Below are 17,734 nucleotides of genomic sequence, written 5' to 3'. Positions count from 1 at the left end.
ATGGCATCAGTGGGTAGAATTTCCAAGAGTTTGTGAGTTTGGGTGAGGGAAAATAATTATGCTTTCATTTTCATTAGTAGCTAACCGAAATTGTGCATTTCTGTTAATTACGAACACAAGCAATAAACCATAGTCATATTGATAGCCAGTGACTTTGCCACTGAGAGAAATCAGATATTTTCATATCACATTATAGTTGTTGTAGATATCTCAAAACACTTAAGCTTGTTGCTACTTTAAAATTGCATATTAGAGCCACCCTGGATCTTGTTATTGAATAGATTAAAAAAGCAGTAAATTACTTTATCACATTTTAAAATATTTTGGTAACTGTCAATCTTTTTGGTTTTTTATGTAATCTAGTTATACACTCAACAACAACAACGAAAGCCCATTATTCTGAGAAGGGTGTCCATAGACTTTACCAGATTGCCAGGAGGATCCATGGTGCAAATAAAAGTCTCTGGGCAGGAGAGCCCAGCAGATTGATATTTTAGATCTGGTCTTACCAGCACCTCACTGTGTGATCTTTGCCAACTTTTCATATGTGCCATGTAATGACACCACCCATCAACCTAGGAAATTACTGTAAAGACAGAACAAAGGAAATTGTTTTGAAAAATTTTAGTGTATGTGTACAGAAGATTTATTAAATGGAATTGGTTATCTTTTCCTTTGTACGTGTGTATATTATTATTAATTGTTAAGAGCATAAATGAGGCATCTAATAGAATTTTTGCATTCAACCTCCCATTTCACAGTGTAGCTCAGCATCATTACACTTTAGAGTGAACTGCTACAGGGACACCCTAGTTTCACTGTAGCTCCAAAAACATTACCATTCATGGAAGCAAAGAGACTTACTTTCCCTAAATATTTCTTTTTCAATTGATTCCTGTAGTCTGCAATCCTCTAATCCAAACCAACGGGCTTCAGTGCTCCCCAGTGCAATGTGTCAGTCAAGCAGATCACGGGAGAAAAGCGCATGCTTCATTTCCAGCAAGCCAGAGGGTAGCAGCCTGGTGAAGTTCCTCTATTGGCTCAATATTTACTCAGTATTATTAATCAAGAAATGTAAGACGTGGAAAGAGGAAAGAACAAAGGTATGGGAATGATATTTAATGCTTTATAAAAGTTTCATTTTTATGGTGAACAAATAGGTATCAACTTATTAAATGGTCATGTTACTCGGAAGTTACCCAACTTAGTTTATTGTTCGAGACTAACTGTAAAGCTATTTAACTGAATTAAAATGTAATGACTAAGTAAAATTAATTAGACATTAATTTTGAAATGTGAGTTTTTTTTTCTTTTAGAATTTTCTTCCTCTAATATACCATCCATTTTTTTCACTGATGCCTGAAATTGATTACACAGTTTGAGCAGGAGGATATTTTGACCTCTTTGAAGTTATAGGGGAGACAATATATTACATTCACCAAAAAGTTCATTTGGGGGTTTTCTATAATATAACATAACATCTTATGGAAAAACCCCAAATGAACTTTTTGGCCAACCCAATAGAGATATGTGAAGAGTTAACTTTAGTTATTATGATTAGTGCCACATTTTCATTTTTCAAATCCTGTCCTCATGCCTGTGACTTTGATGCACAAAGGACATATTTTAAAGGTCTGTTAAGTGAATGAGTGACTGGAAGGAAGATCTGTTGTATTGTGATGGAGGTTGACTTGGAGATATTTAAAATGTTTTTTCATTCAGAGAAAGCTAACATAGTGAAGAGACCACTAAAGATCAGAAGAAAAAAGAAAGGGAAAATGTAACAAGAAAGATAACTACACACAGTTAAGTAGCCCTGGAGTCCGCAGGGTCTCTGGCCTGTGTCATTTACACCCAGTCTCATTCCCGGGGTCTCTGGAGGAGACCCTCGGGCGTCTGTCAGCTTTGCAGGTGAGATGCAGAGCTGGGTCTCCTGATTGAGTCTGGCTGTGTTTAGACCTATCCTACTGCTGTGGTCTGAGAAGGAGAGGGACTGTGGGGAGAATGAAAAGTGGTAGGAAGAAATGCAGGAGAGGGTGGTAGAGAGACACACCACGGGAACCTTGCTGGGGGGACCGAGGGGGGTCTCCTTCAGTCCTTGGCTGACTTGCACATTCCTCCGAGATGCTTCCTGGTCTCCAGGGCTCCTCAGCCCTCCCTTCTGCTGGATCTGGTTTCTCTGGGAGGTGATGTGGACTTGTACTCCCCAGCAGTTATCCCAATTTGTAATTATTCATTTGAGTAATTGTTTCTTTAAATACCTCTCCCCTCTGTGTGTGAGAGAGATGTCTTCTTTATCTGAAAAATGAATGAATGAATAGAACAAAAGAGAAACAGGCATGCTGACAGATCAAACCAAGGGTTACCAGTGGTGAGAGAGCAAGGGGGCAAGATGGGGCAGGGGACAGAGAGGTACAGACTACAGTGTACAGGATGGATCAGCTGCAAGGCCATGTTGTACAGTGAGGGAATGTCGCCATTATTTTATAAGTTTGAGTGGAGTGTAATCTGTGCAAGTATTGAATCACTCTACTTAACACTGTAAATCAACTATACTTCAAAAAAAAAAAAAGTGCCTCTTTCTCCCTCAAGAGTCTAGATTGTAAATTCCGTAACAGTGAGAATGGTAATCATCTCTTCCCTGCTGTAGTCTCACAGCATAATGTCTGGTGTACTGAAACTTTTTATGAAAGCAGAGATGGATACATAGGGAATTATCAGTGAGTGGAAATAAGAGTGGCCAGTGTGGAGATAAAGACTCGGAAGGACTTTTAATGAAAAGAAGCAGTGCAGACAGCTTGCAATCCTGGGGAATGCCCTGGACCCTGAATTCTTCAGGAAATCCATCTTTTAAATATTAGTCTAGCTGTGTGGTTAGGTACCCAAATTTGGGGGTTCAGAAAGCATGGTTACCTATACATTAGTGCCTTGAAGGGAAGGTGCACCTTGAAAGGATGGAGGAGCAGGAGGGGCCCTGAAGCTGGAACGAGTGTTCATTCAAGTCTCTGCCATAGCCCGCCCGGGGTAGTTAGTTTATCACAAACCTAATGGTTTCAGAGATGGTGGACCAGAGAGATTGAAGTCGTCTAAGAGTCAGATGGTGAGGTGTCAAAGCTGAGATGAAAACTGGAGTCCGTCATTTCCCATTAGTTGTGTCGTATTTGAGGAGGACGGAGAGCAGTGTCGGAGGCCTGCAGAGCTGCTGCGGGGTCAGGCTGCAGTGTGGTCGGCTCCTTCCTTGGCTTATCACGCTGTCTGTACTTAAAGCTGCCCCAATGAGAGTGTTAGTCACTCGGTCGTGTCCGACTCTGCAACCCCATGGACAGAGCCCGCCAGGCTCCTCTATTCAAGAATTCTCCAGGCAAGAATACTGGAGTGGGTTTCCATTCCCGTCTCCAGGGGATCATCCTGACCCAGGACTTGAACCTGGGTCTCCTGCATTGCACACAGACTCTTTACTATCTGAGCCATCAGGGAAGCCCCTTGAATTCTGTATAATAAGTGATGTTCACAATAATTACTCAGTCATTGGCAGAATGTTGAATTGTATTACATTTGAGAAAAAAGTATATCATGGTGTAGGCATTTTTCTTCAAAGTGATTAAAGTTTTAGCTCTTTAATTCTGTTACAGAAGAAACTCATGTAGAAATTGATCCTGTGTAACTGATGTGGGCTATCAGTTTAGAGCTTCTTCCTTTTCATTTAAAATTCATTCTTGATTTGTAAAATCTTTGCATTTTTTAAATCCCCAACAGGTTATCTGTAAAGAAACACTCCATTTAAAAAAAAATGATCAGAGGTTTATTATCAGGTACCAGTTAAAATATGGTTTCTGCCTTGTAGGAACTTATATGCCAGAGAGAGAGAAAGACATGTACATAATATTTACAATCCTGATTGTAGGGTCCTGATTCCACAGCAGGGGTTGAGTGGCATCCTAAGAGGCCTGTCTACAAGGGTGGCAGCTGTGGCCCAAGTCACATGCTCCATTGTCCAGGGAGTCGCATACACTGCGGACTTAAAATGTAATTTCTTGTCAGTCTGTGTTCAGTATTGTCTTATGAAAGATGTGTGCATGAGTGCTCGTCATGTCTGACTCTTTGCAACCCTATGGATTGTAGCCTGCCAGGCTCCTCTGTCCATGGGATTCTCCAGGCAAGAATACTAGAGTGGGTTGCCATTTCCTCCTCCAGGGGATCTTTTTGACCCAGGGATCGAACACGCATCTCATGTGTCTCCTGCATTACAGGTGGATTCTTTACCTGCTGACCATTGGGAAAGCCCCCATGAAAGATGTTAGCATTGTATAGTTAAAATGAAAACTTATGTGAAAGCTCCTATTGAAAACTGGCGCATAGCATTTTGACTTTTTAAAAAATCTCTTTTATAAACCCAGTCAGCTACTGTGTGAATTGGAATATTCCAGAACCTGAGACTATTCTACCAGTGATTCAAAAGCATGATTCTGTTTATAGACCAAACACATCCTAAAACCAAACAGGAATGATTAATCTTTAGTTAATATGTCAGATGCTTATAAGTTAAAAAAGTTCTTAGGAAAAAGTGGGTTTGTTACTGAAGAAAGCATACTTCTAATTACAATAGAGTTTTTGTGATGCTTTTGGCTGAGTTGTTTGCCTTTCCTATGAGCCTCACAATAAGATCTTTTAATACCCATAGCATACAGTAAGACATTAATGAGCATATTTACTGCAGTTACATAGCGTATGGATCTTGGCCTGTGTTACTATGATCCAGTTTCAGTTAAAGCTTATTTTTGGTTTTGTTTAAAGAAGAAAGCACACACTGTCACATGGAGAAAAACATACATACAGTATACTTATGTGTATGTGTGTGTGTGTAAATTAATAGTGTTAATTACATAATTAGTTTTATTTTTATAAACTTTTCCACAGTGCTTGATGCTAAATGAGCAAAATGAGAACAAGCAGGGGGAGATGAAAAACGCCCCTGTATTGCCAAGGTTTTTCTAAATGACTTGTGATATCCCTTCTCTATTTCTGTGCTTGAACAGGCTGCCTAAGAAGGTTCCATTTCTTCCTGTCTCTGTCACTGGGCACCTCCTTTTCTTTGCACTTTTCCGCCTTGGCTTCCTGTGTGAAAGTGTGGGCCAGGCCCTGTGCTGCGCCCCCGGGCCTCCGCTTCCCAGCCGCCCCTGCCTGCCGTGGTCCTTGTCCTCGGAGCTCAGTCTCGGCCCGGTGACCAAGGATGCAGGTCATCCCATCGGCTGTGTGTGCAGAAACAGCTCCCCATATACATGGCTCACTGCCCTCTTTACAGTTTACAAATTGTTAACTTGGGGGCCTCTATGAGTTTCTTGAAATTCTATCTGACATTCTGTGTTACCTGTGTGAGAGGAGTGGGTGCCTAGCTGTTCCTCAAAGGGTTGGGACCCCAAAAACATAGGGAAAAAGTAGGAGCTGACTCTTAGATCTCCTCCAGCTCCACCAACACCACCATATTCTCTTTAAAAAAAAATTAATAAACTGTGGATCCCAAACAACTGTGAAAAGCTGTAGTGATGATTCATTTATTTTGGCACCTATAAATTTTATTGGTACTCATTTGTTTCTCATCTAGTTTGATAACTATATTTGCCAGTTTTTTAGTGGAAAAGCTGAAGGTATCTAGAATCCTTTTGTTTGGAGGGGAAGGGAGGTACAGGTCTTACACATACCCCAAGGGGATGTGAGAAATTAGAGGCTATAAAATTCCTAATTCCTATTGGGAATAGAAGAACCATGTGAGAACCCTGTGGTGCAATAAATTCTGGTTATGAGGTGTTCACATTATTAGATTTTTCTTTCTTTTTTTTTAATAGCTATGGTGAGGACAAGGCAGAGAACCCAGCACCTTTGGTCAGATGGTGAGTGAATTGCTTTAAGGGCACTGGCTTATCTTTTCGAATGATATCCAGGTTGACTGGTCCAGAAAAGAAAATTAATAAAGTGAGAGAACTGTGTAAGGAAGTTGGTCCAAAATTACAGATTAGAAAAAGCAGTTCATTTATTCTTTCTTTCTAGCATGACTTTTTCCTTTATGTAGCTCTCTTCTGGCAGGATAATCCAAAGGAATGGAGCTTGAAAAATAGGTTACTTTTGTGACCCAGCAAGTGAATCACATATGTAGCATTTTGGATTGTTTTTGCAATCTGTGTTTTTTGTGAGTTGCGGTTTAGCTTATTTTATCTTTTCTACTTAGCATTTTTGTACCTTCTTCCCATTTTCCTAGACTAAACTTAGTTTATGGAAATACTGTTATTGGTATGCCATTATCCTGTTTAAAGGAACTTGCCAATTAAATATTAACTTACTGGCCAAGTACTCTAATGGATTAGGATAAGCACAGCTATAAGTGTCTTGAAAATGGAAGCTTTTTTTTTTTTCTTGAGATTCTAGAACCTACTACTTTTAGAAACCTCAGTGATTAAGCAGTTTCATATAATTTAAATTTAGGAAACAAAGAACTGAGGCATGGCATTTTAATAAGGGGTTTACCTTGTATTGGGAACACATAGTTGAATAAATATAGCCCTTTTGAAAGAGAGTACTTTCAGTACATTTTCATAATTTCAGGATACTTGTTTTTGGTTTTCTCTTATAATAATACTCTATAAGCCGAGAAGTAAAAATTTCTGGCCTCAATGTGTTTATTCCCTTTTTTATATTTATTTGTCTAAGTCCTTATCTGGCTGCATGGGGCCTCAGTTGTGGTAAGCAGGGTCTTCGCTGCGGTGCATGGGCTTCTCTGAATTTCTGGGTCAGGGGATTAGGTGCCTCACGACGTGTGGGATCTGAGTTTGCTGACCGGGAACTGAACCCAGGACCCCAGCACTGGAACGTGAATTCTTAATCACGGGACCCTGTTTATCCCTTTCCTGACCCATCCCTCACCTTCAGAGCCTTTGCCTTACTTTGAATTTCTACACGCCAGAAACTTGAGTGGGTTATACCTCTATTCCATTTTCTTTTTAAGTGAAAATTGAAAACAAAAGTATATCATGAGGATTGATAAACAGAAAAATTAACCATCAATATGCTACAGTTTAACAGAGATAATTAATGTTAAATAAAAAAAAAAGAGCCATCGATAAAAGTTTTGTCATAAAAGTTTATCTTGGTAGCAGTTCCCTATGTTCATCTAGAGAGAAATTAATTTTTTTCGAGGTATTACAAACATGCTTTATATTTGAAGCAATATGTGCATGACATTTGTTTAACTTTGATAAAGTTATGACTTGTGGGGGCCTTCCATGTTATAACTGCCATATAAAAAATACTTGTAGTCTGGTCATTTAGAAAGGTACCGTAGAGTTCAGTCCTCTCACTATAGTGGGGGATGAGGAGGAAGGTTATGACATTTGAAAGCATAGGTATTTTTTCAGTAGGTAAATAAGCTTGTCTTTTATTATATATGTTAATTTTTAAGATTTACAGCTAAAATTCTCCCAGAATTATAAAGTTATGAGCAGAGAGTTGTCGGAAAGTGAAATTTAATTCGGGTCACAAGAATTTTTAGTACATAACACACACACATACTCCTGTGACAGCCTTTTTATAAATATCTGTTCTTAGGATATGTCCTATACACACAAGGAAGAAGTGGTCTTCTACTTGAAGAAGTGGTCTTTTTGTCTTGAAATAATGTTGCAGTGCTATAGAGTCCTAAGTATCTCTTCTGCATGCGTGCTAAGTTGCTTCAGTTGTGTCTGACTCTGTGACCCCATGGACAGTAGCCCACTAGGCTCCTCTGCCCAAGGGATTCTCCAGGCAAGAATGCTAGAGTGAATTGCCATGCCCTCCTCAAGTATCTCTTTTGGCAAATTCCAGTTTAGAAGGGATAGGTTTATATTACATTCCCGATGTATTCTATTTACATGTAGGAAATCGTGGCTCAATAAGTTACAGCCTAGATCTACTTATGGATGAAACTACTGGGAGAAAATACTCATTTTTTACCCTGGGTGTCTGTTTCACAGGTGTCTGTCTTCAAATGAGAGATTGCTATTTGTACGTTCATATAGTTTCCTTCAGAGTTATATAATGTACATGTAAATACAGGACACACACAATTGAACACACACAGTTTAGCAAAATCATTTGTACATTTGAGAGAGAGTTTAGTTTCACCAATATTTTAAGTACTTTGGATAGAATTTTTTCATATACAGAGAGCATATTTTCCTTATTACGGCAACAGTAGCTTCCATTGTTTGATGAGTATAATATATAAAATACTTTCAAAGGTGTCTCTTTTCATACTGTTACTAACCGGTGTGATGAGAGTTTTATCCTGTGTGTCTGAGGATTGTGTGTGAACATTATGTGGTATCAGGGGCACTCAGGAAACACCAGCTTATGTCGGGTTCTATTCTAAGAACCTCGTGCAGACGAGTCATGTAACAGACACTTAACCCCGTGTGTTGGGAATTTGCCCTGTCCCCATTTTAACAACAGGAAATACAGGTGAATTCGAAAAGGTGAACTAACTTGGTCAGGTCAGGTAGCAGGACCAGGACTGGATCTCCAAAGCCGAAACTTTACTTTGCCTCTTTGGATTTCTGACAGGAAGCCTCTTTAATTCAAAGTGCTCTTCTTACCATTTGTTTTATTCATTGGTAGCTTGTCGGTCTCCTCCTGGTGATCACAGTGGACGTCCACACTTTGGAGTACTTTGCACCATGTTTCTCATTTGCCAGCTCACGGTGGATGAATGGAGGGAGCTGGGAGGGTGGAGGGTACCTCCCTCCCCCCTGGGAAGGATGCTGCCCTTAGGGGTGTGCGGCAGTCTAGTCGCCAGGGGCTTCGGCAGTACTGCCGCAGATGGTGTAGGCATGTGCTTGCAAGTTCTGTCGCTAAGTCATGTCCAACTCTTGCGACTCCATGGACTGCAGTCTTCTAGGCTCCTCTGTCCATCAGATTCTTCAGGCAAGAATACTGGAATGGGTTGCCATTTCCTCCTCCAGGGAGGGGATCTTCCCAACCCAGGGGTCAAACTCACATCTCCTGCATTGGCAGGCAGATGCTTTACAACGGCGCCACGTGGGAAGCCCTCCCAGATGGAGCGCTGCCTGGGCAAGGCAGGAAAGCTTTCTTCTGGCTTTACGGTGGAAGTTCACCTGTGGTTGATCTGGGAAAGAATGGGGATGGGAGTTGAGGAACGTGTTCTGGACAAGGGAAAGAAGAGCATTGTGGAGAATCAGGGCCCATCAGCAGGTTGAGACTTTGGTCTGAGATGCTTTTTTTGAAAATATTCTGCCCCTAAAGTAAAACAACCTAAGGTAACATGCTGTCAGTTTTCTTGGGACTTTAATCTCTGGCACCCCTCACACCCCAAGAGGTCTGTGGACCTCACCTTGAGAACGTTGATGTTAAGATATCTTACTGATAAATTGCTTAGGGAGTGGAACAGTGAGACAACTCATTAGTCTATGCAGAACAGTGACATCGAGACAGTTTCTGACAATAAAAACAGCACATGTTAAACTCTCTGTTATTGAAATAGGTAATAGTTTGTTGTTTAGTTGCTAAGTCATGTCCAGTTCTTTGCAATCCCATGTACTATATAGCCCACCAGGCTCTTCTGTCCATGGAGTTTCCCACCAAGAATACTGGAGCTGATAGCCCTTTCTTTCCAGGGGATCTTCCCTACCCGGGGATCAAACCCCTGTCTCCTGCACTGCAGGCGGATTCTTTTACTGCTGAGCTACTGGGGAAACCCCCAGGTGATAGTTTAATCATACTCAATTCCATTAAAAGCTGTTATTTGATTGACCCCTTCATTGAAATAATTAGTGGAAGTAATGTGGTGGAAGTATTTTTTAAAAATATACTGTGAACTCAGTTTAAAATCATGAAATCACTTCTTCATTTCCTTTGCTAATTTGAAGTTTAATGTTGTTGTTCTTGTTTTATGTTTATCGTAGCTACAAAAGATTTGTTTAATTTTATACTGCTAAAGTGAAACTAACCTTGGTTGAGGCAAACCTGTATCATTTTTAATTGGGTGTGGTGCAGTTTTATGATATTTTCCATAAAGACAGCTTCATGAACTATATTTCTCTTGGAGATACTTTGTACACCCAAAGCACTGAAAAAAAAAAAAACTCTTTGATTATAACTGTTAGCTTCCTATCATTGTTTTTTCCCTCAGGATTTTAAAATACCAAGCACAGGTTTGAAAAGTAAATATGCCTTTATAATCGTTTATCCTATAGAATGGACTTCCCAGGTGGTTCAGTGGCAAAGAATCCACCTGCTAATGCAGGAGATGCAGGAGAAACGGGCTTGATTCTGGGTGGGGACGATCCCCTGGAGGAGGAAATGGCAACCCACTCCAGTATTCTTGCCTGGAACTTTCCACAGACAGAGGAGCCTGGCGGGCTACATCCAGTACATGGGACTGACAAGAGTTGGACACGACTGAACACGCATGCATCCTATAGAAAAAGGTAATATGTTTTGTAATACATTCTAAATACACTCTAAAAATGTATTTCATTGTTTTCTTCTTTTCAGTTATTTCTCCTCATTGGGTGAGTGGCTATTTGCATGGTTGGGTAGGTTTAAAATAAATTTTACATATCCAGAGGTATAACTGATAACTTGTGATTTGTGTAACAATTTTTCAAGCTGTGTGATACTAACTTTAGGGGGGTGGGAAAAGAGGTTTTCATCCTTAAATGAAAGAGCCATTAAGTTGAACCCTTTTGTATATAGTGAAACATCACTAGGATATGGTTCCTTATTTACAGTACATGGGTTGGCCTAGGGTGAAACTCTGTCCTATAAAACAATAAAATCTTAATAAAACATGTTAAGTCAGCAAAGAGACTGATACTAGATCCTCTACTATAACTCATCTACAGGAAGTCTGTGGTGTTGAGTAGCAGAGATGGTCTTTTTCTATAGGAATCGTATGCATTTTTCTGAAAAGTATAGTTTTCTGCTTTATAAAAAAATATATTTTTGTAGGTTATTTTTCTGCAGTCTTTTCATTACCACTTGCATTTACTGTATCTCATGTAAGTTTTTCAATGTTGTTATGTATTCTAGAATATATGTATATATGTGTGTGTATATATACATATGTATGAGAGATATATCTATACTTATTTTGGTATATTTTAAAAATCCCCTGTTGATAAATAAGCTGTTTCTTATGGTGATTTTGGCAAACTAAATTTAGCATTGACTCTGATGATATATTTCCATAATTTAAAATTAAGATAAATTTGTATTAATAAAAATATATTGGTGCTTCAGTTGTATATTTTACCAGGTTTTGGAATTAATTTAACTAGGATTTTTGTTGTAAGCCTCCTAACATTTTTTGAAATAAAGCAGTATATTAATGATATAAATATATATATTAAAATACGGTATCTGGTTTGATTATATCTTGGGAGCATTTTGAGATTAAGTCCACTTATTTAAGTAGAAGAGAGCTCTCTGGTTTTGTGAAAATGGATACATGCCTTATAGTGAGTACTTTGCTTTTTTGCTACCTGAAATCTGTGCAAAAAAAAAATCTTTAAGGAGTTTTTTTAAATGTTAAGACCTGCTTTGTCATCTCTGGGGATCTCATTAATGTTTATTCATTCACCATTTGACTTTGTATTTTATGTTATTTCAGAAAATGTGTTAAGTAACTTGTTAGCTGCTCTGTGTTTTTAAACCACATTTATGTAAGAATCTTTATTCTTCAGGCATTTGCTTTGTGTTTAGCATTCCCATTATTTATATATCTATACTTGCTGGGCATTTCCAAGATACTTAGTAAGGTAAGATTTTTAAATAGGAAGTGTCTGTAGTTGTTCCCTGTTGGGTTCATTGTGAAGGGAGCTAGTTGCTGATTGATTTTAGGAATGACAAATGAGAGCTCAAGGGCCACAGCTTCACGTCCTTTCCTGATTGCCCAGAGGTGCCAAGAGGGGATCATCTGTGATGTGGTGTTGGGGTGAGGCCTTTCATTTCATCTGAGCAGCAGCCTATATGAGTCACTATGTCATTGGCACCTCTGGCTGAATAGAATCTGAGATGCCAAGCAGCATTTTGGCCAGATGAACAACGATGTATATCTTCATAGTTCTATGTAGAGTTAAGATTTATGATTTTAATTAACACAGACAAGAGAAATAAAATACTCATAAGTGACCTCAAAAAAAAGTAGCATCCCATAAGAAGCACCCCACACATCACCCTTTCTCAAGATGACTTCCAAAAACTGAGAGAGAAATCTAGAAAAATATCTTCACATGTTTTACTGCTGGAAAATGGGTAGGACACTGTTGTCCCAGGACCAGTATTGCAGAATCCACTCTCGGTTTCAGGAACAGCTCTGATCTCTCCATCAGCCCTCCTCCCTCCAGTGAGGCAGGAAGAATAAATAACTTCTGTCTCCATTGGTCATTTAATAAGATCCCATAACTCCTTGCTTTTTCAACAAGATTATTCATCCTTGTGGTATCCTGAGTATAGGACAGTGAGGAAATGCCTTATGGTACTTGAGCTGCTAAAGCTTTAAAACCATAATGGAGACTGACATAGATGCAGAGGGTAGATTGTTGGTTACCAGAGGCGGGGGTAGGAGGAGTGGGTGAAGGTGGTTCAATGGTGTGAACATCCAATTATAAATCCTGGGGATGTAATGGGCTTCCCTGATAGTTCAGTTGGTAAAGAATCTGCCTGCAATGCAGGAGATCATAGTTCGACTCCTGGTTGGGAAGATCCGCTGGAGAAAGGATAGGCTACCCACTCCAGTATTCTTGGGATATAAGGTAGAGCTTGGTGACTAGTTAACAATCTTGTACCGCACATTTGAAAGTTGCTGGAAGAGTACATCTTAAAAGTTCTCAACACAGGAAGAAAAGTTTTGGAACTGCATGTGGAAATGAATGTAATTAAACTTAATTCTAACAGTCATTTTGCAGTGTATACATATATCAAGTAGTTATGTCATACACAAGCAAATACAATGCCGTGTCAGTTATATCTCAATTTAAAAAAAAAGAACAGAGGCTGAATTTTGAGAATGCCTCATGAGGCAGTCATATCAATATAATATCTAATATTATAGGCAGCCTTTATTCCCTTTTTATGGCTGAAGAAACCTGGACTCAGAACTGGTCACTGTGAGTCAGTTTATTTGCTTTTGTTCACTCATTTACTCAGCGAGCATCTGCTGATCTCCTGCCAACTGCCCTGGGAACGAAATGCCCACCACCTTGCCCTCAGGTGGCTGAAAGCCTTCCAAGCTTGTCACTAACAGGCGGGCCCTGTGTGGGGCTCTTGTCTTCATGGCACAGCTAAGAAAGCAGAGGGAGGGGCCGCCACCGGCAAGGGCAGCAGTAGATGTTCCTGGCCAGCGAGAAAAACAGACAAAGGTTACCTGGTAGAAAAGACAAATCGGCCCAGAATATGAAATTACTGTTAAAACAGGAGACCTGAATTTCCTTTGCAGCACTTCTTAAATGTTCAGGGAAAAAAATAAAAACATGAGTCTGGTAAGGGTATTATATTTATAGTTGATTATTTTTTAAGTTGAGCACCTACTGTAACACACCAACTCCTCGCACATTCAGAGGTGTATGCATGGTTTCTTAATCTTAGGATGGAAACAAAGGAATAAGACAAGAAAAAGAATAGTAGAATAATAAAAGAATATTTTGTGCCAAGTTTAAGGCTGCTAATTTAATTTGTGTCAGTAAACCTTTATTGAACTAATAAACCTTTTTTCTTGCCCTTGAGTTCACAGCCATTTTAAGACAGATAAGTGATGCTGCTGCTGCTAAGTCACTTCAGTCGTGTCCGACTCTGTGTGACCCCATAGACGGCAGCCCACCACTGCCCCCCAGTCAGCACTCTGTATCCCATGCCAAGGGGATAGGAGTGTGTTCTGATGATGAGTTTAAGTTTAAAATGAGCTGTTCTTATTGACAGAAATTGTCTAGATGTAAATGTTCTTTCCTCTTTCAGGCAGAGGAGAGGTAGTTTTGAATTTTAGTGTGCTAGCTATTAAAAAAAAAAAAAAAGAGCTTTTAGGAAACTAACCCAGTAATCTCAGATAATAGCATGGCCTGAACAAGGGTATAATTTGGAAATTAAATTTAAGAATGAAAAAAAAAGTCTATTAGAGATAATTCTAAACCTTTGATTTTTTCCCATTAATGTATTAGTGCCAGTTATTTGAAAAGTGAGGTGGAGGGTATGTAGTTGGGCTTTTCTATTCAAATATATAGTATTTAAAGTCTTATTTGTATGCTATGGGTATGAACATGGAGTTTCAGTCCCACCACCTGAAATTTCCTGGAAATTCCCATGTTCAGCAGTGGGAGGTGAGGGTAGAGTGATATCAAAATGGTCAGCATACAAGGGCAATAACTTTGGAGTCAAACAGACCTTCCCTACTTGGCAGTTGTATTTCCTGGGCAATTTAATCTTTCTCAGCCTCAAAATTCTCCTCCATAAAATGGGCATAATGCTATTTCCTGGTGCTAGAATGCTAGAATAATAATAGAATGAGTAAGTATTAAGACGATGATGAACACAGAGCATCTGGTACAATACTAGCCTCACTTTCTTAGTAAGAAGCACACGTTTCTTGGTTTTACTTATAATATGGTACTTGTCTTTCAGGAAAGACAACTATGTTGTAATTTGGGGCCGCTGAGTTTATTTTGCCACTTGTATAATGGGACCCTTGTTTGCATATTTCCTCAATTTTATGTTTATACATCTTTTATTCTTCCTGCAAATGTTTTCTTCAGTCTCATATCACTGCCTTGGGAGCAGTACTTGATACCAACAGTATACACCATCAGCCTTTTCTTTACACTATTCTGGGGACTCAGAGAAATTTAGCAGATAATGAGAAATTGTCTAATGGGAAACGAAAGTCATGAAATTAACTAGGATATTGCATGTCATACGTTAACATCAACAGCAAAAAATCAAATGTGTTGTAAATACTAAGGAAAGTGGTCAGTATGAACTGTTTTCCCAAGCAACCAATAGAGCCTTCGTAAAAGGGAAATAATTCTCGTTTTAGAAAGATTTACTCAGTTTTTAAACCAGGAAGCATCTATGATCCCTTGTTTTCTTTTTTTTTTTCTTTTGTAGGAACCCTATGGGGTCACATGGGCTTCCCTGGTAGCTCAGCTGGTAAAGAATCTGCCTGCAAGGCAGGAGACCCTACTTTGATTCCTGGGTGGGGAAGATCCACTAGAGAAGAGACAGGTTACCCACTCCAGTATTCTTGGGCTTCCCTGGTGGCTCAGAGGGTAAAGAATTTGCCTGCAATGTGGGAGACCTGGGTTTGATCCATGAGTCGGATCGATCCCCTGGAGAAGGGAACGGCTCCCACTCCAGTATTCTGGCCTGGAGAATTCCATGGAGTGTATGGTCCATGGGGTCTCAAAGAGTTGGACACGACCGCAACCTTCACACTTATGGGGCCACATAAGAACATGATAGATGTTTGTCATATGCCTTCCCTTCTCTGAGTTTAGTTTTTTTTTTAGCCTGCTTTATAGCTGACTTTAACAGCCTTTCCAAAAAGCAAAATCGTGAGCTGTCCCTGGAACGTTGCTGTATCTCAGATTCAAGTTACAGTACAAGTGAGATGAAATGAAACCAGAAAAAAAAACTGTAGAGACAGCCAAACAAAATAATCAGTGAAAAGCAAAGGCTTTTGTGAGAGAGAACACTTTTTTTAATACCAGGAATAGGATGACTTATTTTGCACAGTATGTAATGGAATTTTCTACACCAAAAGGTGACATGTTCTGAACTCATTGTTTTATCCAAGTCAGGGTCCAAGTTAGAAAGCATCTCCTTTGTGACTCTCAGAATTGTTACCACATCTGTGTAATTAAGTGGATAAATTAACAGTACATGTTCAGCTATGCTGTTTTCTTTCGAGTTGCTTTTCTTGTGCTTTTGGTAATATTGCTTTGAATGCAGCAAAAGTCAGGTAACAAGTTAACCTTAGGGCATGAGAATGGTTGAAAAGTCAGAAGGAAGAAGGGAGAAAAATCATTCTGGTAGTTAAAATATATATCACAAAATCTCTGCACTCTATTCCATGCCCTAGTGATAAGGCCAGTAAACATGTATTAGGTTTCTCAGATTATCATGTATTAGGAGCAGCAAATTAGGGGATGGGAACAGACATATTGAAAGTGGTAGGACAGGACATTGAAGCCCATACAAGCACTTAGCACAACAATTAGGGAGCAATTTGTTCCCCGGGCAAACGACCCTACAGACCTCATTAGCTCCCGATGGTATCACTGCATTTACAACCAAGAACAAAAATGAGAGCCCACAGTGATGACCCTGGGAAGATACAGTTACATCCATTCTGCACAGTGCATCAAGGCAGCCGCAGATCAGAACGTTTTCCTTAGAGTGGTAAAAATACAAGTATAGGCCTATACATGAATAAATTTCCTAAATTTGGAAAATTTGCTTTCATTCATTTAACTAATGGTTTCTGAGCACCTCCCGTGTCCCAGGTTTCGTTTCTTTTTTTTAGGTGCTAAGGATATAAATCCTTGATTCAGATACAGTCGTTGCGTTTGTGGAGTGTACAGAACAGTCAGCGAATCAGATGTAGATCATGTAGGATAAGTTATCACCGTGGTGGGTGCAGCTTTGGGCAGACGAAGCATGTTGTAACATCAGGTTTGTGGCGAATATGGCTGGCTGGGGAATGTCACATAGATCCCCAACCTGGAGGCAGAGTGTGGCTTGAGGGCTGGCTGCTCTGTCTTGACTGTCTTAGTCCACAACTCATGAATTAATTGCAAGCGTTAAATAAGTAATAGGTGTAAAGGGCTTAAAGGTGCAGTTATTGCCAGTTGTAAGCCTCCTGAACCACTGCTGCTGTGAGGGTTCTTTATCTACTGTTTATGATTATTACTATGAAGCAGTGGTATTTATTTTCTGTGCCACTAGATCATAAACTCAGTGAAGGCAGGTACTCTGTCTTATTCACTGCTGTGTCTCCACTGGGACACACCATAGGTTCTCAAAAAAATTTGCTGCATAAATACTTTGGGAATGCCAGTAGTAGTAGCAGAGGTAGTAACAACAGTAACAGCAACCAAAGGTCTTTGAATCTGTTCACTCTTCATCGTCAAGGCCAGCTGCTTGGACCACAGAACCATCATTTCCCATCTGGGCTTTGCTAATGGCCTCTGACCTGGTCTTCCTGCTGCAGTTCTCGCTGTGACACCATGTTGCCCAGAGTTCCTGCCTGATTCTAATCATCCCTTCACCATTTAAGGTCTTTCCATAGTTTCCCTTGCTCTTGGGATAAAATCCAAACATTTTTATTGTGTCTATCAAGGTCACTTCCTGCCTCCCTTTCCAGGCTGTGCCACCCGCCCTCCCACGTCAGCCATCCTGACGTTTCTTCACTTCTCACTCATGTTTTCTGCCTGGAGAATTCCGCTCTCTCGTCTTGGGCAGTTAACTCCAAGTTGTCTTCGGACGGCCTTGGTAGAGAAGTCTTTCCCTGGCCCAGGCCTCAGGCTCTCACTGACATCCCAGTGGCCCTTGTGTGGTTGATAAATTCTTGCATTTAGTCTTCCCTGTTGGACTCTGAGCTCTAAGAAAGGAGGGACTAGGTCTGTCCTTTGCTCTGCTGTATGTAAAGGGTGTAGTTTAGCGAGAAATTCATGAAACAAACAGATACAACAGAACGGAA

General features: G+C 39.9%; 1 protein-coding gene across 5 annotated transcripts in view; it reads left to right on the top strand.

Annotated features, from left to right (window-relative positions):
* NR3C2 (nuclear receptor subfamily 3 group C member 2) overlaps positions 1–17,734 on the top strand; it is a 433,599-nt gene that overhangs the window by 99,096 nt on the left and 316,769 nt on the right. For 3 of the 5 annotated variants that reach the window (XM_043902575.1, XM_043902574.1, XM_043902576.1), the window contains exon 3: positions 5,844–5,888. The exons of the other annotated variants lie outside the window; for them this stretch is intronic. In XM_043902575.1, coding sequence (XP_043758510.1) covers positions 5,844–5,888 — 45 coding nt within the window. The remainder of the gene's footprint in view (positions 1–5,843; positions 5,889–17,734) is intronic. 5 annotated transcript variants of the gene reach the window in all.

Source organism: Cervus elaphus, chromosome 5, assembly GCF_910594005.1.
Source record: "Cervus elaphus chromosome 5, mCerEla1.1, whole genome shotgun sequence".
Classification (NCBI taxonomy): Eukaryota; Metazoa; Chordata; class Mammalia; order Artiodactyla; family Cervidae; genus Cervus; species Cervus elaphus.
This window is presented reverse-complemented; position numbering and strand designations above follow the sequence as displayed.